Source organism: Alnus glutinosa, chromosome 10, assembly GCF_958979055.1.
Source record: "Alnus glutinosa chromosome 10, dhAlnGlut1.1, whole genome shotgun sequence".
NCBI classification, from domain to species: Eukaryota; Viridiplantae; Streptophyta; class Magnoliopsida; order Fagales; family Betulaceae; genus Alnus; species Alnus glutinosa.
Window position 1 is genome coordinate 26,931,744 of NC_084895.1, and position 22,106 is coordinate 26,953,849.

Below are 22,106 nucleotides of genomic sequence, written 5' to 3' on the forward strand. Positions count from 1 at the left end.
TTTATACCATCCTAATTGCTTCGGGCATCCCCAAGGTTAAGCGAGATCGAATTCTCCATCAGCTTCCAGTTCTATCTCAAGCATCTCAACTAGTGTCTCTTGACTATGTAAATCTAATCCTAACACGATTGCAATTCTTCAAGAATACAGACCGACTCATTGTGGTTTGCAAAAACTAATACATGCTCAGTGGGAAGTAGAATTTACTTTTTCGGCAGCAGATCGACAAGAACAGTCTTGAATAATTTGTCATGCAAAATCAGACTATACATATATTTTTGCAAATCACGAAAAAAATAAAAATAAAAAGGACCTACCTGCATAAGTGTGAATGTCAGTATGTACGCAATGGTAATATTTTGCCATTCAAGGCTTTGGTTCGGATGAATTAGGATGTTCTAAATATAACTGCACACACAGAGGTTCGCTACTCATTGACTTAATAGGGGTCAGTAGTGGAGGTTGCTGCCACTGCCTTGTATCCGTTGGGATCCATAGCTCTGCATCCTTGCTTGTACTAGCCTCAGGAAGGGATCGAAAGTAAGCAGTTATCTCCCACCTACAGTCTGTCAAAAGATTTTTTTTTTTTTTCAAAAAAAAAAAGGCTTAGAGGCCTAGCCCTAATTCTAACCATAAAAGAAAAACAAAATCCAGGACACAATTCAGAAATGCAGCAAGCACCTAAGAAATTTAATCAAGCATAGGCACCAAGTAAACAACAAGGCATATGATACATACTGGAAAGCTATAAGAATTTTTTAGGTGTTTTCTGTGACCCATGTATACAGGCTGAAATATGAAACTGGGAAATTTAGCTCTTACCATGGGGAAGAACCCTAGTGAGGGATTCTGAGACTGAGAGCTTGATCAAGAATGATCTAAGAGAGAACTCCAGGTCAGCTTCTTCCAACTTTAAGCCATAACACTGGTTCACTGTGAGCTTGAAAACAAATCGTTCCACCGGGATGCAGTCAATGTTGAAAAAAATAACTGCTACTCTCTCCACCAATCCCTATTTGTAAGGGGCATGATTGTTTCAAATCATATTTATGAAAATCCAAAACCTTACTATTCTTCGTTTGATTGATTTCTAGGAAATTCAAAATTCAAATAAATAATAGCAATATCAGTTATATTCATCCCTTAATGATGATTGAATCATTCAAATAAAAAAGGAATAAATAACAGATCAGATTGAGCTTCATCAATAGAAATGAATATAATTCCAAGCAACCTTTTGGATAAAAGGAAGAAGAGCAGAAACAGCGGAGTGGATGTAATCTTTGAGCTGAGGGTGGCGAGCCCTCTGAACCACCACATTCATATATCTCCTCCTCTCGAATGCGCCTTCACCCACAATTCACCATCACCCAATTTCACAAAAACGTACATCCATTTCAAGACATAGAATCTTCCTGTTAAGCAAACAGAGAGAGGGTCTGAGAGGGCAGTGCAAAGAGAACTGACCGGCAGGGTAGACACCTTTGAGGAAAACAATAGAAGAGATGGCCACTTCCAAGAATTCAACCAAAATCCGGGCTGTTTCACCTGCGATTTCTGTATACTCAGAAATATTTTCTTAAAAAGAGAAAAAAAAAAAAAAGTATAAAGCAAAAAATAGTAAACCTTGAGGTGATTGATTATCTCTGCGCTCCATTAATATATCTTTAGGATCTCTCTCTCTCTCTCCTTCTCTCTCTCACTGCCTCTCCAATTTAGCTCCCTGTTCCGGGTCTTGAATTTTGAAAACGCTCGGAACCTTTTTAATTATTTATTATTATTATTATATATATATTTTTTTAAAAAAAAAAAAACCAATTCAGTTGATGGACTAAAATATACCACAACTTTTACTATAAATTTATTTATAAATTGATGTAATTGTACTTAATTAGAAAAATAATTAAGAAAAAAAATTAACTTAATTATTATAAACGTCTTTGTAATTATTATTTTTAGAGCATTCCTAGTAGTCTCAACAAAATAATTTTTTAATTATTTTAGTGAGTCAATTTAATAAAAACACTAAAAAAACCACTCCAAATAACCTCACCATTTTAATTAAAAAGTTTTAATGAGTGAAATTATTAACTAATTATAATGAGTAATATTCACTTACCAACTTACTTACCAATTTTGTTTCACCTTTCTCTCTCACATGATCGACACACTTTTTTTTTTTTTTTGTCTCTCATTTTTTTCTCTTATCTCTCTCAAACGAAAATGTCTTTATTTTATGAATATGAAGGATTTTTTATAAAAAAATTAAATAAAAAAATAAAAAAATATATAGAAATATTATTTAAATAAAATAATAATGATAAATAATTAAAATGATAACACTACCGGAAGAATTTAAAAAAAATAATTCACTAGAATAGAGAAAAGTGATTTGTATATGCTTTCGGTGAAACAAATCGTTTGGATTGGGAAAGTGGAATGCTCTTATGTGATATATTGATTGGGCTTATGATTTTGTTAGAAACTTTCTAGAATCCTTATCTTTTGTACGTAATTAGTAAAAGCTCCAACTGCTTCAAAGCTAAGCACAGCCAGAGAGAGGCAGAGAGAGAGAGCGAGGATGAGTGGAGCAGAGAAGGTGGTGTGCGTGACTGGTGCTTCAGGTTACATAGCTTCATGGGTGGTGAAAATCCTTCTCCAACGTGGGTATACTGTCAAAGCTACAGTTCGTGACCCAAGTCAGTGCTCTCTCTCTATTTTGTGTCTCATCGCCATTTCTTTTATTTTTTTTTTATAGTGTCAGGCAATGTTTTAGCGTAATCTGATGTTAAGAACCTACAATTCTTTTCAAGCTAAAATCAGAAAATCAGAAAGAGGAAGGGATGAACAGTTCGAGGCGGATAATGGGTTTTGATATCAGCATGTGCGGATAATAGCGGATGGGGATAGTTATTATCCGCTTGCATTTTCACCACTAATCAACTAAACAAGAATGACAGCCTTCTGTCACTCTAGCGTAGCTAATCTTGTAGAGGATGTAACAGTAGATTTATCTGGTTTGTTCACAATAGTATTTCATATGTAGTGTGTAGTTATTCCTTACCCTTTATTTTTTCTTCTCATGTTTATTTTTCATTCAAAGCTTGATACTAACAAATTTAGCATTCCAATTGAAATTTCTGCAAATATATTCCACAGATGATCGAAAGAAAACAGAGTTTTTACTTGCACTTGATGGAGCTAAAGAAAGACTTCAGTTATTCAAAGCAAGTTTACTGGAAGAAGGATGTTTTGATTCTGTAGTTGATGGATGCCAAGGCGTTTTCCATATAGCATCCCCGGTTTTTTTCACGGCCAATGACCCACAGGTTCACCCCATGATATTGTTTTTATTGCCTATGCAATGTGTAAGCGATACAATGTTCTAATTTTTGCTGCAAATATGGTGAATGCTTGTTTGTGTTTAATGATTTAAAACAACTTAAAGGGTCTCATACCAGCTCCCTTGTTTTATCAACATGTAATTCTTTCTTTGAGCATGTATCCTGGCAAAAGGAATTCAATCTAGGACATATTGAATATATGTTGCACCTGACTTAGGAGAGAAGGGCTCTCAAAACACTAATCCAGTAAGTAGAGCAGAAATTAACCCCCCCCCCCCCCCCCCCCCCCCTTCAAAAAAAAAAAAAAAAAAAAACTTTGCAGGGAGGGGTTCTGCCTCATTTTTATGATCATAAACGATGGCAATGAACAGCCTCTTTTCCATAGGGAATCTCTACTCCTTGGAAGGATACATATGTCGAGGCTTTTAAAAAATCTGATCAATTTTTCTTTCTCACCGTAGCTTAAAGGAAGAGAATGTTTCATGTTTACAACATTGTCATCTGCGATTGCATTTTCTCGACATTGATGGAACCAACAACCATTGAATGTAGTACTCCTAGGTTTTAAGTTATATAAGTTAAGAGAATGCTAGAAACTACATTTTCACCCACAACGACCGGTCCATGATTGGGAGATGGAGATGGTGGTTTCTTTCTTTAAGCGGCTGTATTCTTTCCAATTACGACATGGAGAGGAGGATAGATCAGGCTGAAGCCCTTCTAAGAGGGGTAAGTTTGAAGTGAAGTTGTTCTATAAAGTGTTAACTAGCCAGGATGGTCCTTAATTTCCATGGAAAAGTATCTGGTTAGTAAAGGCTCCTTTGAGGGTGGCATTTTTTGTGTGGACAACAATTTTAGGGAAATTTTTTTTTTTTGATAAGTAAGAGTAATATCATTAAAAACACAAAGCGCAATCAAGTACATAGGGAGTATACAAGAAATGCATCTAAGAAGAAGAAGAAAACAAAACAAGGAAAACATTAAAAAGAATCACTAAAGGTGCGAGGAACGCAGTCGTCCAAGAGTATAAAGAATGAAAGAAAAAGGAAATGAGCTCCTCAATGATTCTTTCTTTGTCTTCGAATTGTCTATCGTTGCGTTCCCTCCACAAGCACCACAAAAGGCAACAAGGAACCATCTTCCACACGACCGCACTCCGAGAGCGACCACCCGTCCATTGGCAAGCAAATAAATCTACCACCTGAAGAGGCATAATCCAAGACAGACTGAAGCGACTAAAGATGGCATTCCATAGAGCGCGTGCGACCTCGCAATGGAGAAGAAGGTGAACCACAGACTCCCCATTCATTTTACACATGCAATATCTATCAATCACAATGACACGCCTCTTTTGAGATTGTCCAAGGTAAGGATCTTCCCTAGCGCTGCCGCCTAAGCGAAGAAAGCCACTTTCAAGGGAACCTTGGTCCGCCAAATGCTTTTCCAGGGAAAATGAATAGCCTCTTTGCAAGCAAGAGCCTTATAGAAAGATCTAACATCAAATTTCCTTTTGTGAGAAGGAGACCACCATAGCTGGTCTTCCCCTTAAAGATTCACTCTGAAGTGTGGGGAGTCCATTAATCACCTATTGCTTCACTGTGAAGTAGCCAGAGAACTCCATAGCTATATTCTTACTTTGTTTAGAGTAGAGTGGGTTATGCTGAGACGAGTCATCGATATGTTGTATAGGTGGGGTGGTTCGGTTGGGTGTGGTATTGTTAAGGAAGTTTGGAGGTTGGTTCCGTTGTGTGTACTGTGGTGTCGTTGGCATGAGAGAAATGCTCGGCACTTTCAAGACTTAGAGGAAGCTTATACTTAACATGTTACATCTCTGGATAGCGGCATATCATAGTTTGATTGTTTCTACTTTTGCAGATTTTTTGAATTTATGTTCTTCTCTTTCTTTTTCCTATTAAGGATTCTCTTGTATACTCCCTGTATAATAGGGTTGCGCTCATATGTGCTTTATTAATGACATGAAATTATTTATCAATATATATATCCCACAATGTTGACGTGACAGTCCTAACCAATCCTTAGATTTTTTTTTATTCACAAAGATTGATCCAAGGGTTGGTTGTCACGTTAGCATTGTGGGATAAAAATGTGATTTCTAACATTACTCATAAGTTAATGCTAGATTGTTTATGGAAATCATGCACACAAGACATCGGAGAAGTTACATCCCATAATGCATAACACAATTATTGCTTGATAAAACTATTGAATAGCATGTATTCAATTTTGTCCAATATTATTATGCTTTTGATGGCATAGTTTAATAAATCTATTCTTAGGGGAGCTACTTCCTCATTTTGTCTCATGGTTCAGTCAGAGATAGTTGATCCAGCAGTGAAGGGAACTCTTAACGTTCTTAGATCATGTGCAAAAGTTCCTTCTATCAAGAGAGTGATTATAACATCTTCTATGGCTTCAGTTATGTTCAACAGAAAACCCGTGACCCCTGATGTGGTTGTGGATGAGACTTGGTTTTCAGATCCAGTTTTGTGTAAAGAGGAGAAGGTATGTATATGTGCTATTCAATAGCTCTTAATATTGCTTTTTCAAGTTTATCTTTATTAGGACTCTTGTATACTGTTGATATTGAGATGCTGGTAACGAAAGAACTAGAGTGGTATTTTAGTGAAGAGGAAATATCAGAGAATAGCAGCACAATGTGAACCATGCTTCTTCTTCTATCCAAATTGTCTCTGTTGTTACCTTGCTTTCTCTGTGAGCATATCCATGCCAGCTTCTTGGTTCTTTTTACTTTTTCTTAGTCATACTCTGCCAAATATTTTCAGATGTAATCGTTGTAGCTAGCTATAAATTTTATTTTCAGCTCTGGTATCATCTCTCAAAAACCTTAGCTGAGGAGGCTGCTTGGAAGTTTGCTGAAGAGTGTGGCATTGACTTGGTAGCAATAAACCCAGGCTTCGTTATTGGTCCATTCATACAGCCAACTCCTACTTTTAGTGTTGAGGGATTTCTGAAGCTTGTGAATGGTACTCTTTTGTAACTAATGAGCATTATCTGTATTTTGTTTCTTTCTACAAAATTATTAATATTCAAGTGCATTTATTGTTCATTTTATTTGTAGGTTTTATGAGACTTTTTTGTTTTTGTAAGTAATCAAATTTTATGAGACTTAGCAACAACATATTAGGGTTTCTGCAGTTCCAATTAAAAATTTGGACTTCCATAACTTCCAGATCTTTTAGTATGACCAGGAGTTGCTTTCTTTGGTATTTCCTTGTTCCTTTTTCTTTTCACAAAAGGCTTTACTGAATTCTGGTGCTGAGAACATGGAATGTAAAAGTTCCTCTATAACTTAGAGTTCACTTGAAGGCGGTTGCAAAACCTGGCCTTGATCTGCATAGGTGCCAACCCCTCTAATTCCACCTGAAACGTATAGGTTGAGATTCAGCCTATATTCCATGGATAAGAAATGCCCAATCTCAACATACACTGCCTGGGAATATGCTTTATACAAAATGCTCACCGTGTACAATGCTACGGCAATAATTAGCTTCTGCTGAGAACAGGGTGTACCTGCCATCTAAGTCTAACCATTGCTACAATGATTTTAACGCATGCTCTATTTACAAAATGGTTGGAGTGATAAAAAAGAAAATTGTGTTTACCTGTATTTTCCTGTAGAAATTTACTGACCTTCCAGCCACATCATTCGGTATGATTCTTGTGATCTATTGGTTAACCTTTTCTCTTTCTTCTTTTTTCTTCCTGGCTGCAGGAACTCAAACATTTCCTGATGGCATTTATAGAATGGTTGATGTTAGAGATGTTGCACATGCACATATTCAGGCATTTGAGACTCCTGCTGCTAGTGGCAAATATTGTTTAGTTGGAAGAGTTGCACACTATTCTGAGGTTTTCAAGATATTGCACAAACTTTACCCAAGTTTGCATCGACCTGAAATGTGAGTTATTTACTTGCAATATACTGAATGTTCCTTATTGGTTCCATAGTAAGTAGCAACCAAATTCAATTTGCATGTCTGCATATGCAAGGTTAGTTTTTGTGTTATTGCTTCAATAGGCTCATTTGTTTAATTATGGTTATTTTACATCCAACTTTCTTAAACAGTTGAATTACTCAGCAACATTTTCTTTTGAATATACTGTAATAATGTTAAGTCATTACTTTAACCATAGTAAGTTGCTAGGCCAAGGGACAAGTAAGCTGGGAACTTGGATCTTGGTAACTGCATGGTCATATGCAAAAATTAAGAGTTGAACTACTTGATATTTTATAGTAAGATAATCATGCAGGGGGCTTTGGTTTAGGAGCTAGTGATATTGTTATTTTAGTGACTAAAGGATCTCTAAGATATTAATTTATTTAATTTATAGAAGAGGTTTGTTCGTTGTTAAATCCTACTACAATGTCTTGGTTCACAATGATAGCTCTCATTTCCCTTAGAAAATGTTTGGCGGACTAAGGTTACTGTGGGTTGCGCCCCTCTGCGCTTTTTGAAATATACATTACTTATAAAAAAAAAAAAAGGTTACTTTATGGGTGGCCTTTTTTGGGTTGGTCGGCGTTCATAACAAAGATCTTTACCATAGTCAATTTGAGGAAACGACATGTTATTGTGGTTTATAAGTGTTGTATGTGTAAAAGGAAGGGAGAGTCCATGGACCACCTCCTTCCCCATTATGAGATTATTGGGGCCTTATGGGATGTTTTCTTTAGTCGATTTAGGCTGTCTTGGGTTATGCCTTGATAAGTAGTTGATTTATATGTGTATTGGTGGACTACTGGTAGTGTTCGGAGTGTTGTTGTGTGGAAGATGATGCATTTGTTTCTGTTGTAGTGTTTATGGAGGAAAATGAATGATAGAAGTTTTGAGGACTGTAAGAGAACTTTGGAAGAGATTAAGGCTTTATTTTTCTATACTTCGTTTTTTTAGATAGCTGCATTTGTTTCTCCTTTGGTGATTAGTTATCATGATTTCATTGCTCTTTTTTCTCCTTCTAACTATGTACTTTCTCTTGTATACTACTTGTGTATCTGGGGGCGCCAAACGCTTTTAATGATATTTTGATTACTTATAAAAAGAATTATAAGTTTTTTGAACTGTATGGGAAAAACAAAGCTCGATCTTGGGTGTGGGGCAGTGGCATTAAGGTGTTTAGCCGTGGGTGTGGGTTGGTGGTGGTGCTGATTTGTAGTGTGGCAGATCTAGGGATTCGATGCTATTTCAGGGATTGCCAATGATGGTTTAAGGGCTTCAAGTTCTGGACCATCAGTTTTGAAGGGGTGTGTTTGGAGTGGTTTGTGTGGTCGGCATTGGATGGTAAAGTGTGGATATGGTGGTTGATTTTCAGTAGTCTTAGGCTGTATGGTGCTTTGAGTATTTGGGCAATGGGTCAGGTGGTGATGGTTGGTCAAGAATGGTGAAGAAAGAACAAATTGATCCTTTTTTTTTTTATAAGTAAAAGAACAAATCGATCTTTCTTAGTCCAAAGTAGAAAAGTTGGACTTAGGGTAGCAGTAGCTTTCCCTTGGTTGTCCAGGACGAACTTGGAAGGGCTCGGTTCGGAACCATCCACAAAACCCATCAAGTCGTTTGTCTTCAAAATTGGAATCAATTGGTTGGACCACGTGATGTAGTTGGGTCCTTCCAATTTGAAGGTCATAAGCTGGCCAATATTGGGCGGAATGAATTGGACAGCAGAGCTGGAAGCATTGATAGATAGAAAAAGAGAAAAAAAAAAGAAAAGGAAAGAGAAGTGTAGAAGAGATCGAAAAAAAAAAATCTGCGTGAGCAATTTAGAGCTCTGATACCGTATAAAAGCCCATGAGCCTTACTCTCAAAAGACGCCTTGAGAGAGAAGGGATGCTCATAGCTTATAAAGTCCTCAAAACAATGATTTTTTGGCAATGTAAAACAATTTGACAGAGTTTGATGTGGGCCTTCTGCTGGTGGTGGGTATTTGCCCATTAGTTCATTCACCGGCAACATTTGTTTACAAGTGCAAAGTAAATAGCGGAAAATGTTATCATATTAGGATTTCAGTAAAAAAAAAAAGGAAAATTAATAACATTTTCCGATTTTACATGGAAAAATGTTTTACAATTTTTTTTGATGAATAATAATTTTATTGAAAGAAAAAAGCAAAGTCCTCATACACAAAAAGTATACAAGAGAGACAATTATCCTATAAGCTTTTACAATTTAAAAAATAAAAAATAAAAATCATGTTAGGAACCATTTTTCTGTTTTCCTTTTATCCTTCCAAAGTTGATGTAGCTTTTAAATTCACCATTGATATTGATCCGTCTCAAAGCCAATGGTGATTTAAAAGACACATCAACGTTACGAAGATAAAAAGATGGTCCTTAGCATTACTTGTGAGATAAAAGATACCGGTTTGTTTGAAAACCGTAAGTATTTCAAAATTCCTAAGTTTTCCTTCCACATTTTGGATCCAATTTGGATGCAACTTTGATTTCCTTGCTAAAGCTGGAAATTATGTCAATGAGCCATCGTAAGTTGCCATTCAATAATTAGGTTTTGAAAGAGTAACATTCAGGGAAAAAGAAACATTGGTTTTCCTTGTTTTCTCTGGTGATATAATCCATCAATATTTTTGTCAATAGACTTCTCTAAATTTTAGGTAAGCTTTTTATTGTGTATTGCTTGAAAGACATGCATTAGCCTTGCAGCAAAAAGTGAAAAGTGAAAAGGAGAGGAATAACATCCAACTCTACTCTTTATCCCTGCTTTTTTTTTTTTCTTCATTATCAAGCTTTTGGTAATTTTTTTTTTTTTTTTTTTTGGCATGTCCACACAAGAGAGGGAATGAGGAAGCTTTTGGTAATTAAATGTTCTATCTTCTACTAGAACTGATTTGTGATGATGATGATGAGAGAGAGAGGGACGGGTGTTGAAAGATGGACGCAGTTTATTATAGAATTGACAGTATGCTATCAACTTTTGGCATATGCACAGATATGCAAGTAGGGTACATTGTTTTGGAGTAATTGATCACCTTAAAAAGAGAGGTTTAGAAGGGAGGAGGGGAGGGGGCAAGGGGATTTTAATTTAGGTAGCATAAATGCTGCATCTAACAAAATGATCAGTTTAGTTCAGAATTTGCATTTATCAACCAAAGTCACATTCATCAAAAAAAAAAAAATCAAAAAAGAGTCACATGTGTTTATCATTTTTGGCAGATTTGAAGATGACAAGCCTTTGGTGCCAGTCTACAAGATTTCCCAAGACAAAGCCAAAAGTTTGGGTATTAGCTTCACTCCTTTGGAAGTGAGTATTGGGGACACTATTGAAAGCTTGAAGGAAAAGGGCTTCCTTACTGTCTGAATAATGTTGTTAAAAGGGGAGCCACGCAAGTTGTTATCAACCTGTTCAGTTTGGCAAGAATAAAATATTTGGTATATTTCCTTTCAAATAATGTAATCTCTTGGGAGAAAATTAGGAATATTTTTCCTAATTATTTTTACCAATTGTATGTGGTGTTTGGTTCGGGGAATCTTGAACAAAGGGTATTGTGCAATTTCTTCAGCATATTTCATCTTAGTATGAAATTTAAAAGGCTTTGGCTCCCTCAAAGTGACCAATCTATTTTCTATTTTATTTTTTCATCATCACCATAGGTCCTAAATCTTCTAATACCACAAGATCCATTCCACAAAGAAACAAAATGTGTGCACTGCATGTTTTTCATCACTTTGAGATTCATTTTGGGTAGGGTTTGCTAGTCCTGAGGTGTTTTGAATAATGAAATCTGTCAATCCAACCTCTTGTGCTTCCCAAATTGCTCTCCTCCCATATGGTAAGATTCTGACTTCAAAAAAAAAATAAAAAAAAATTAGCATATGATCATGTAATGGAATTTCTTTGTAAAAGTGCACACATTCAATCACTACAATTATGGCCCAATGGATTGGTTCCAACTTTCATGGTATTTAGCATTTTAGACATGGGTCCTTGCAAACCATTTCAGTGTTATTGTTATTCCCTCCAAGTTATTGTTTCCTTTCATTTTGGCCATTCCTCGTCGGAGAAATTTCTTTTTAACTTAGTCTATTAAACTGTCATGTGTCTAAAGTGCATGTAAGTAATTCTTTATTAAAAATGAATATGAGAATAACATGCATTTTTTACACGTCAATTTAATAGACTAAAATATAAATTTGGTTCTCACATACAATTTTGACACGCCAATTTAATAGACTAAATTGGAAAAATTTTAATTTACTGATTTAGAAGAAAACTTTGTACACTGGGTGAGTGGCATACTGGCCTCAATGAAGAGAATAGCTGATCTCTACTTTTACCCTCTGTTAGAAAATACAGACAATTAAATCAATTCTAACAGAACACAAAATACAGGTTATTAACAATTCGGGTTATTGGTTAATACCCATTGAAAAAGAAAATCAAATCAGACAAGAAAATAGGCAAGCCAAAGAAAGTGTGTAATTACAAGGATATATTTTTGCTTTCCACTTAAAATCAAGAAAATTGTTATTGTCAAAAAATGAAAATGATGCTTTAAGGCACCACAAGTTTCGACTGTATCTTCAACACCAAGTTAGAAAAGTATTAAATTCTCAACCTGGGAGTTGAACACTTCAAATGTTTCTCAACTAAGAAAAGTATTAAATTTTGTAAACAGACCCAGACAAGTAAATCAGCTTCTGTACTCTCACTCTTAAGACAAGCCACAAGGAAAAATCAGCTTTTATATTCTTCCTAAGGCACCTCAGAGCGAGTCGTGGTCGAAACTACCAAATCTGCGGAAACATCCATGGGCAAAAAACCGCAATGCTGATGAATGAAGCTTTTCTGCAATAACTACCCTCATTACTGATTCTTCAGTTCCTGACTCCAGTAGTCGTACGACTTAAATATACTTGCATCTGATATCATATAATCTAAATAATAGTCCCACTCCTATAAAAGCTGCGGAAAAACCATGTTGTTTGACATTTCAAGCATGTATTTGGCCTCAATTACTCTAACCCATCCACAACTTCAGTACTCGATCTTTACCACCTGAGGCGACCTTTTCACCATCTGGACTCCAATCAACCGCATAAACCTTTCCAAATGCAATTATCAAAATGTCAAAAAACGGGGGAGAAAAAAGGAAATTTATAAAAGGTCATTGTTTTTGGGGACAGAACATACCTCATCTGCATGGCCTGGAAGGTCTTGTTTCAACTTTCGTGTCCGGATATCCCAAACCTAGACAATTTTAACAAATTTCAATCAAAGGTCATGGATATGTCCATCCTTGGCAAAACATTAGCACCATATCAACCAAGGCGCGCATTACAACAAGGCATCTAGATATGCATGCTCTTAGAGCAAAGGGCTTACACAAATATAATTCCTAGTCAAAATTGAAAATATACTCATGCCTAGACTAAAATTGCGTCATTTCTTTAAGTCATACCATGTACATGGCAAAATGACAAGGTCAAAGCCTAGAATTCTATAGGCAGGTGGATATTTCTTTATTTATTTGGATAGAAGGAAATGTTCATGATTACAAACTCAATCACAAACTATAGGATGAATTTATTAGTATGGTGCATAGGCATCTGCCATAAGTCTATTCCATTTGGTGCACAAGTCTTTTAATTGTGAAGAAATGGTTATATATATATACATCATTTCTTTGAAAATGAATAATTTTCCTGGTTAGATCTATTCTCCTTTCCATAATGCCTAACATAGAAATGATGTTTCCACCACCACATGAAACAAAAGGCACCTAGTCATTTCAGGAGCTGTAAATATCAGAAGAAAAGGTGATTGTTTTTAAAAGTTACCTTCAGTGTGGAGTCCTTGCTACCACTCAAAAGAAGCCTACTGTCTGCGGACCAGCTGTATGGCAACGAACAATATAGAGATTAGCTTCAATATAAGTGAACGGAGTTACATAAACCATGGAAACAGTTCAAACCTTATCTGATAAACAGGCCCAACATGGCCCCGAAAAGCAGCAATGAATTTCCCTGTAGCACCACTCCATAACTTGACAGACTTATCAAATGAGGCACTCGCCACCCATTGGCCATCAGGTGAAAAATAAACATGATTTACAAGCTGTTGGAAAGCAACAAGTACAAACTTCAACTTTTATTCTTAAAGAGCAAGATTCGAGCAATTGAATATGCTAACCTTCTATATAAAGATAAGAATATATAGATGCAAAACTACTTATAATAGCAGATCCAGAAACAACTAGGGTACAATACGTAATTTCCAGTTTAAAAAAAATAAATAAAAGTTTCATATTAGACTCTAGGATTCAAAACTGGCACAACATGAGATTCAGATAAATTAAAATAATCTGGTTGCAGAGCAGGAAACAAAAAGGAGTTTGAAAATTTTCTGCCTAAGAATTATTAAGCCTATGCTGCACTCAACCTTCATAATGTCAATTCTGCAGAATTTGAGGGCCTCTCAAGTACTTAAAAAGGACATGATTTTTTTTACCGTCTTTTTCTTTCTAGTTAAGTGTTCCTCTTGTATACTTCATGAGCACTTGAATGCACCTTATGCGCTTTTTAATGATATTTTGATTACTTTAAAATAAAAAAAAAACAAATAAATAAATAAAAAAAAAGAGAAGAAAAGAAAAGAAGCATGTGGGGGTATTTTGAGGGCTTCTCAAGTATCTTCCAGTTATAAGGATAAGACTTAAAGTCTGCTGAAAACGATGCATCTGTAGTTTAGTAGAAATCGATGTATGAATATTGCATCTTTGATGCCAAAAAAAAGATTCCCCTTATCTCTTAGTCAATAGCTCTCAGGTGCAAAAGACAAGCTAGGGAAACAAGAGCAATGTTGGCTCCAGAAAACAAAGAACGATGAACAGTTTAGATTGCAATCGAAGACAGATGACATCAGAAAATATTTGTACCTGTTGATGACCAGTCATGCGAGTTTTGGGGTGTTTATTGACAAACGGTTCCCAAAGGAACATAGTAAAATCATCAGATCCAGAAACCAATCTTTCTGGGGCATTGCCTTTCATTTTGTTGTACCTTTCCAAAGCAACCTATATTTATAATTACAAAAAACAATTAGTTCCACCAGAAGGAAGATGGAGAAAAGTAGAAAGAATTCATGCATGAAATCCAAGCCTAACATGACAAAAGAACCTATGGTTGCAAGAAGCCCAACATACAATTGCCAACTTGAGATGACATGAGAATACTGGAGGCGCCGATAAAAATTAAGAGGCCAATAATATATATATATATATTTTACTATTATTATTATTATTTTTTTTAAAAAAAAGAGAGAACTAAAGGAAGTGATCAAAAAGAAAAGCCATGTGATACAAATGCAGCACAATTGCCAAAAAATGTGAGGTTTTGAGATCGGCGGCGGATTGCTCTGTGTTGGAGATACCAATTGGTGGAGATTGTTGGACCTATCTCCAAAAAGGTCCAACAATCTTAACTGATGAAAAACACTGAAGTGTCGTCTATGCAAGAAGAATACCAGATTGTCCATTTAACATGAAAAATAAGGGGATAACTTATTAGCCAGCCAGTATTCTAGCTTGAAATGTATACAGATTTCTCAAGAATATACCTTGCCTCATCAACTTAGACCAAAACCAAACAACATTTACAACAAGAGATGACAACACAATAGATCAGAAACTAAGTTGCTGAATAAAATGCAGACTACAGATGATACCCAAGAGAGATATAACAAAGCCCTATATATGCACATCCAAAGAATCTATATTAAGGTGATAAAAATTAAATTGCATTTTTTCAGTACTGACTTGAGTAGATAAATTTAATGGTGTCACAGGATTCAGGTTGTGAAACCTAAAAGCCAAATCACTGTATAGACAAAGGTGTTGAAGATTTGATGAATTAATGTGCAGTGTTAGTGACAAAAAGCAAATGAGTAAATTAAAGAAATAGAGAAAGACATGCAAGGGATACATTGCAAATAAATTTGCAAACAACAGAAACTTACCTTCTTCATTTCCTCTGGAGAAGAATATTGCTTGCCTGTATGGTCAAAAGCCCCAGTGCGAAGAACATATTCAGTACTCAATGCAAGAGAGTTAACCCAATGCCCATGACCCTAAATCAAATATCATATTTACAAAGAGAAAGTTGGTAAAAACCGAGAAAGCAGAGGAAAAGGCAAATGGCATCAACAATTGGATTTCAAGATCATGACTCCACAGGTAGGATACTAGTGACACAAACGACAACAGATGAGTAACCATAACAGCTGGACAATAATAATAACAATATACCATACAATTGAAGCGAGTTATCAATGTTCAGAACTCAAAAGAAACCTGTCATAGGCAAACATCATACTTGAACAAATTTTATAATTTGATTTTCTACAATAATCCAAGAAAAGGAAATGCTGCAATAGTGCTCAAGGAAAAACGTTCACTTCTGTAGTACAATTAGAATATAATCTAAAATTTGATAGACATTACAAATATCAAAGAGACAAGACAATCAAAAGGGGACTTTTGGTCAACTCAATTGAAATTGAACATTACACTAGACTAGTAACTGGAGAGGGTTTTAAGGAAAAATAATAATAACGTAACACGAACATTTACATGAGCAATTAGCATTTTGATAAAGCCAAGGAAAGAAGGAACAGAACCCTAGGAAATCGTGGCTTTAAAAGAATCATCTAGTTACCTTCAATTCCCTAATTAGCTTCCCTTGTGTAGTCTCCCAAACTTTGATAGTACAGTCCTGAGAGCTGCAATGGTTGAGGATGAAGTTAAAAATCCAGAGCACACTAAAGCTTGGATGGTGGCTATTAGGCCGGCAAAGCTTAATAATACTTGATTCTAGGAAGATTGTCTATAAGTAATAGTAGTTTTTATATGTAGTCAAAATCATAATCAGTGATGGCCATCTCCTGAAAAATGAAGCACTGGAACTCTTATCTTGACATTTTAAATGAAATTCAATTAACAAAAGGAGTCTTTGAAGACTTCAAGTCCCTTTTGCTCAATCAAGAGATAGCTTCACCATTTTTTCTGAGCGGCTTTTAGTAAATCTCTTCTTTCATAAGACATAGAGTAAACTATACAACTACACACATTCACATACATATATTATTGTACAAATCTAAACATATTTTTTATAGAAAATTTATATATGCCAATCAAAATTGGAATTTCCGCACAGGAATCTCAGTTGACACACTGAACTGGTTTACAATTCAGCAAATAACACATCCCGCAGCATGGGAATTCCACTCAATTTGTAAGCTACAGTCGGGACTTAACTTAGCAAAACAAAAATAAGAAAAAATAAAAAATAAAAAATAAAAAAAGAAAGAAAGAAAGAAAGAAAGAAAAACGAGGTCAAGCCATCACATAGCTTATTCAGATACATTGCGATCTTGATCATGTAATGACAAACCAAGGATTCACAGATCAATTAAAGCAATGAAAAAGTGACCAACCAAAGTGATTTTGGCTTTGTTTGATAACACTTTTTCCTTCTCCCTTTTGTATTATCTTTTCAAAACCAAAACATCAACAAACAACCCAAGACACAAAACACTCAAAACTATTTTCACTTTTATGTCACATCAAAACACTTTCTCAAACAAAAAACAAAAAGCATCATCTAAAAAGCATTAACAAACGAGGCCTTTCTCTTCTTTCAATCAACTTTAAAAGCAGACTTGTTCCCCACCAACAAAAAATACACAAAGTAAATGGTAGAGCAGCCACACTGTTTCAAGGCGGAAAAGAAGAGAAAGGCCCTTGTGTGTAAGACTAACGTCATTAATCAACTGAAACTAATAAAAAATCATGTACAGAAGATGGAAAATAAGAGTCATAGGTATTTTTTAAGTAAATACGATCTTACAAGTCAACCAAAAAGGAAGTCCTCAATTATAGGGCTGGATGATAGCATTGTATGAAAACTGTAGGAACTTACGGAAAAAGTTTAACTTAAGAGAAAAATGTACCCTGTATAAATAACTCCATCACCACCCCATTTCACACAAGTTACCGCAAGTGTGTGTCCACTAAGACAAATAACACATTTCCTTGATGAGATGTCCCATATTCGTGCATCACCATCTTTACTAGCACTTACAAACCGACGACATGGAGCATTTAGGTGGACTGGTTCCCAAGAGATACCAGTAATCCATTTCTTGTGACCCTGGGGCATAGCAGATTCCAAATATTAATGTCTAGATAATGTATTAGTAAGCCCACTAATTTGACAAACTAAGTAAAACAAACAAACAAATTCTAGCACCAGGATCAATGATTGCAAACAACCAACATTTGTCAAAAAAAGTTTAAGACAATTATATTTTTTTAAGTAAGAAGAGATTTAAGGTTTCTCAAACAAAGGGGCATGATTTAGAATTCCTTGTTTTACCTAAATAGTGTCTCACAAAATTTGGATCATTCTAGTTAAAGTTCAGAAGGCATTTGATGCAGCCAACTAACTGTGGATAACAATTGTGTTTTAAAAAATTCAGAACTTAGGTCAGTGAATAAGTATTTATGTCACTCCACAAGTCTTCTTAGACTTCCATTGAATGCTCTTGGAACTACGAACTATATGCTATGCAAGTTGTCTGCCAAGAACATAGCTATGTAACTCAGGTCCACGGCTAATGTGAATCATCTTCTGCTGACTAAGTATATCTATTCCTAAAAGTTATTCTCTACGACCCTACCTTAGGTTCCTGTCTATTCATCTACTCCTACTTCCCTCTTTGTCTACTCCAAATCAGCTCCAGCCATCCTTTTGGAGCCATGGACCACAGCATCTGGCAGAGCTAAGGGGATTGATTAACGTGATTTTAGTGTTATGGCTGATTGAGGAAACAGTAGGCAGCCTGCTGCACAGCCAGTTGATCCCAATACTAGTGCTGCTGATGTTTGAGCAGTTGAAGAGACAAATCAAGTATCTAACTCAGTGAGCAGCAGAGTTAGATGCTTCAAGGTCTGTTAAAGAAGGTCAATGGCCAGATAATGACTTTGAGAACCCAACTATACAATTAGAAACCCTCTTGAATAAACTACAAGGTATTTTACACCAAAATCAAAGTTCAGAATTCAAAAACTCATATAAAATTAGTTATTTACAATAGAACAGAATATTGAAAAGGTACACATTTGAAGAACATGGAAACATAAACAGATCAAAGGGGAAGAGACATTATTTGTTACTTAACTTCCAGATTTCTTAATGTCACCAACAGTGGAAAAAAAAAAATTAAATGTATTTTTTTCTTTCTTTCCAAAAGCACATACAAAGCATGCACAGTCAAAAGGGGAATAAAAATGATCTTCTTTAAATAGAGAAGAGCATTTTTATTCCCCTTTTGACTGTGCATGCTTTTCTTTAAATACTTATCAAACAAAAAAATGCTCTTCTTTAAATGAAATGCCATGAGGCCCATCTCACTAGAGAATCTAAAACTTTCAAGTAGGATAGCTTGCTCTCCACATGATTCAAATAAAATTAGTTTAACAATTAACCAGCCAGTGCAAATAAAACCAATGATCAACAGTTCAAGTAAAAGACTTTACAATAAGTGGATTGCCAGATGGCTTCCCTGTTTGAGGGTCCCAGCATTGAAGTTCTCCAGCCTTGCTCCCACTTACGAGATGCTTACCATCTGGCGACCAAGCAATACAAAGAACCCAATTTTTGTGTCCTGGATATAAGGAGAAGGCTCACTATTAATACAACAGATATAAGAAGGACAATGAGGAGTGGCCGTTCATTAGAAATTACATTAACTGAAAACCCAGCTCTAAAATACATTGCAGAAAAGAAAGAAAGATCAGATAATTTTATTCTCAAATAATAAGCAGCATTCAACAGTGAGCATAAAATCCACTAAGAGCACAATGTTACAAATTTGAATTCCTTTAAAATAAACAATTGGATGATATACTTACAGAGACTACAATAATCCATCAAAAGATATTGGTATATTTAAAATATAATATTTCAAGCTTCTGCAAGTTATATAAGTTAAGTTATTCATTTTATTCTATTTTTTCTTTCCCACTCATTTTCCTTTTGGTTGTTTGGACATCAATAGTATGCCTAATGGTCTAAGAATTGATAAGAGTCTTAGATTTCGAACCTGTGCAGGTGAATAGTGGTGTCTGGGTATTAAGATCCCAAAGTCGGACAGTGGTATCACCTGAACCACTTGCCAAATATCGCCCATCAGGACTAAAGGCAACTGAAAGTACAGCTTCTGTGTGACCTGCACCGATGCAGATTTAACGAAATCAGTTAAATGATACTAATTTGCATGCCGGTACAGATGCTGCGTATAAAAATCAAATCTAAGAAAGGTTAACCACACAAATTGAATATCATTAGCTCACTTCAGGAGTCAGAATTGAGATCAGGATGACAAACACCCAATTGGAGATGTTCCAAAAGAAATCTTAAAATTTCATCAATCATTTAAAATTAGTCCATGCAAACAAAACCCAAAATCTCATACCAGCAATTGTTGCTGAACAACGATTAACCGGACGAATTCGGAAAACAGCTTGCGGTTGATAAACTATTGAGAGTACCTTCTCCACAGAAACTGCAAATTTGTCCATGCAAAATGATTATTGAATAAACAACCCCTAGCAAATCCCCAAAAGGACCCCCAATGCCTCATTAAAACAATAAAAAAAGGGGGGTTAAAAAAACACAATTGCAAAAGCCAAAAAGGCACACTTCAACTAACATTTTTTTTTATAAGTAATAAATTTTATAAAAAAAGCGTAAGGCGCCCCTACATACATAGGAACAAACAAAATTGCCCACAAGAAGAAACACAAATAAATCCTCAACCCTAAGACCCTCAAACCCAGAACCCACATGGAGCATACACGCTACAGCACGTGAGCCTTGCCTTTCCCTCGCCGAGAAGACATTTTCTTTTCACTAACCTTTATTCTTCTCTAAATAAGAGCCAAGCGGCACAAGAAGCTCCAGATCAGAAATATAGAAAGTATACGGCAACTTCTCCTCCTGAAAAAATGTAACATATTTTATTGCTATTTAATACATCAAAGCACAAGCATGACCCCATTTACGCTTTTTATAAAATTTCTCTTATTACTTATCAACCAAAAAAAAAAAAAACAGCATGACCCCATTAGCTTTTTTCATAAGCTAAGACCAATCCTGATAAACTGATCAAATGTCTTACTACCAAATATAGAATTCCTTGACCATATCCCCTGCAGTGTTAGTCCCTAAACTTCCTAAATATGTGAAGACCTAGAACCTACATAATCTACAGAGTCCACATGGGTTCCACACAAGTCCAATACAAACTGCCACGAATACGGTACCCAGATTTTGAAATCGGGAGAATATGATGCTAGCAAAAATGGGTCATACAATTCTATAATATTTGCAAAATGCAACAACTATAACATTTTACTAATTAGCCTGGAGTTTGGGAAAGATATTAGAAATAACCAGAATTTAAGAAATTATTTTCCAAAAAAAATTATCGAAGAAAAAAAATGCTTGCAGCAGACTCTTTTTCTTTTTTAATTGTAACTATTCCATTGAAACTTAACTTATTCACATGAAATTTTTGTAATGACTTTTTTCTTTTTTAATTGTAATTCTTCCATTGATACTTAACTTATTCACAATAAAAATTCAACAGTTCTATTTTTTATCTCTGCTACAATGTCTCAACAACCAAACGGAGCACTTCGAGGACAATAAAAGTTCCAAGCTTGATAATTTGACAAAAAAGAAAGTTCGACTACGCTCATCAGTTCAATTTTCTTTTCCTGCACTTTCTCAGCAACCAAACGGAGCACAACACAAGCAACGCAACAACAACAATAACAACAAAAAAGGACCAGAATCGATAAAGCTTACATTGTTGAGAAGCTTATTGACCATTTGCTGGAGCTGCTGAGGCCCAGCGTCTTGGGGAAGGTACATGGGAGCTCCCAGATGTGTTCCCTCTGGGTCGGTGAAAAGGCACATCACTTTGTTACTCGTCATCGTCTCTCTCTGCTCCCCTTCCACCTCCATTGATTTGCTTCAATTCGATGTGTTTGTGCGTGTGTCTGGGTGAAATTGAAGGTTTTGGGTTAAGATTGGGAGGTTTAGGGAGGGTAGGGTTTTAAAGTTATAAGGGTTTTGGGTTTTGGGAATTTACGCTTGGGCTCGGACTCAGCTAGGGGGAGGTTTCATGGATTGGGCTTGGGCTCAGCTTTTGTGAGCATGCTTATCCGAATTTCCCGAACAAGGGGCCTCGGAATGGGCAGGCCTTATGGGCCCTTCGATGATTAGGTATACAAGCAACTCCCAATTCCCTTGGTCAACTTAGCTATATATAGATCGTCCATGAAAATTATAACAAGTAGTTCTCAATAGGTGGCCTCAAGGGCCTTGCAAGGAATGTATACCGGCATAAGACATAATTTTTTACCATTTTGTTTAGAGGTAATATGATTCCCTAGCTTGCTAGCTTTAGGGTTTTTTTTTTTTTTTTAATTATTTTTTTTTAAAAAAATAAAGTAAAAATTGGTACATGGGCAAAGATGATCAGGAATTATGTTTTGAAGTGACAATATATCATATCTCGTACCGGCATATAATGTGTTTTTGAAGAAAAACGTGCCACCTCTTTAGAAAATAAAAAATCATGTGAATTTTATAACAAACGTTTTTTATTTTTCAAAATAGAATCACTAATACATAATTACAACAAA

The 22,106-nt window shown here is 35.6% G+C and overlaps 3 protein-coding genes across 6 annotated transcripts in view; 1 reads left to right on the plus strand and 2 right to left on the minus strand.

Moving 5' to 3' along the window:
- Window positions 1–1,746, minus strand: part of LOC133879626 (DNA polymerase zeta processivity subunit) — a 30,455-nt gene extending 28,709 nt beyond the window's left edge. For 3 of the 4 annotated variants that reach the window (XM_062318265.1, XM_062318263.1, XM_062318262.1), the window contains exons 1-5: window positions 1,627–1,746; window positions 1,468–1,548; window positions 1,235–1,347; window positions 823–1,012; window positions 318–566 (exon numbers count right to left, since the gene is read on the minus strand). In XM_062318265.1, the coding sequence (XP_062174249.1) occupies window positions 367–566; window positions 823–1,012; window positions 1,235–1,347; window positions 1,468–1,548; window positions 1,627–1,657 (615 nt within the window). In that variant the 5' untranslated portion in view covers window positions 1,658–1,746 and the 3' untranslated portion in view covers window positions 318–366. The remainder of the gene's footprint in view (window positions 1–317; window positions 567–822; window positions 1,013–1,234; window positions 1,348–1,467; window positions 1,549–1,626) is intronic. The other variant, XM_062318266.1, reaches the window with a different exon arrangement.
- A 702-nt stretch (window positions 1,747–2,448) lies between these two features.
- LOC133879625 (phenylacetaldehyde reductase-like) lies at window positions 2,449–10,942 on the plus strand. The gene is made up of 6 exons (XM_062318261.1): window positions 2,449–2,699; window positions 3,160–3,329; window positions 5,676–5,867; window positions 6,187–6,349; window positions 7,099–7,285; window positions 10,549–10,942. The coding sequence occupies exons 1-6, from the start codon at window positions 2,582–2,584 to the stop codon at window positions 10,691–10,693; spliced, it is 975 nt and encodes a 324-aa protein (XP_062174245.1). The 5' UTR covers window positions 2,449–2,581; the 3' UTR covers window positions 10,694–10,942.
- Window positions 10,943–11,808: 866 nt separating this feature from the next.
- LOC133880591 (notchless protein homolog) lies at window positions 11,809–21,502 on the minus strand. The gene is made up of 13 exons (XM_062319577.1): window positions 21,265–21,502; window positions 20,310–20,391; window positions 19,868–19,957; window positions 19,496–19,621; window positions 18,930–19,057; window positions 17,342–17,541; window positions 16,048–16,111; window positions 15,350–15,460; window positions 14,271–14,408; window positions 13,308–13,450; window positions 13,174–13,228; window positions 12,527–12,583; window positions 11,809–12,437 (listed from the first exon to the last, which is right to left on the minus strand). The coding sequence occupies exons 1-13, from the start codon at window positions 21,421–21,423 to the stop codon at window positions 12,354–12,356; spliced, it is 1,437 nt and encodes a 478-aa protein (XP_062175561.1). The 5' UTR covers window positions 21,424–21,502; the 3' UTR covers window positions 11,809–12,353.
- Window positions 21,503–22,106: the final 604 nt, after the last annotated feature.

Coding starts and splice junctions, on each gene's coding strand:
- LOC133880591 (XM_062319577.1), bottom strand. CDS start 21,423: ATGGAGGTGGAAGGGGAGCAGAGAGAGACGATGACGAGTAACAAAGTG. Junction 19,622..19,867: donor TTGTTCAGCAACAATTGCTG/GTATGAGATTTT, acceptor GCATCGGTGCAG/GTCACACAGAAGCTGTACTT. Junction 15,461..16,047: donor AGCTAATTAGGGAATTGAAG/GTAACTAGATGA, acceptor TATTTGATTTAG/GGTCATGGGCATTGGGTTAA.
- LOC133879625 (XM_062318261.1), top strand. CDS start 2,582: ATGAGTGGAGCAGAGAAGGTGGTGTGCGTGACTGGTGCTTCAGGTTAC. Junction 3,330..5,675: donor TCACGGCCAATGACCCACAG/GTTCACCCCATG, acceptor CTCATGGTTCAG/TCAGAGATAGTTGATCCAGC. Junction 5,868..6,186: donor TTTTGTGTAAAGAGGAGAAG/GTATGTATATGT, acceptor TTTTATTTTCAG/CTCTGGTATCATCTCTCAAA.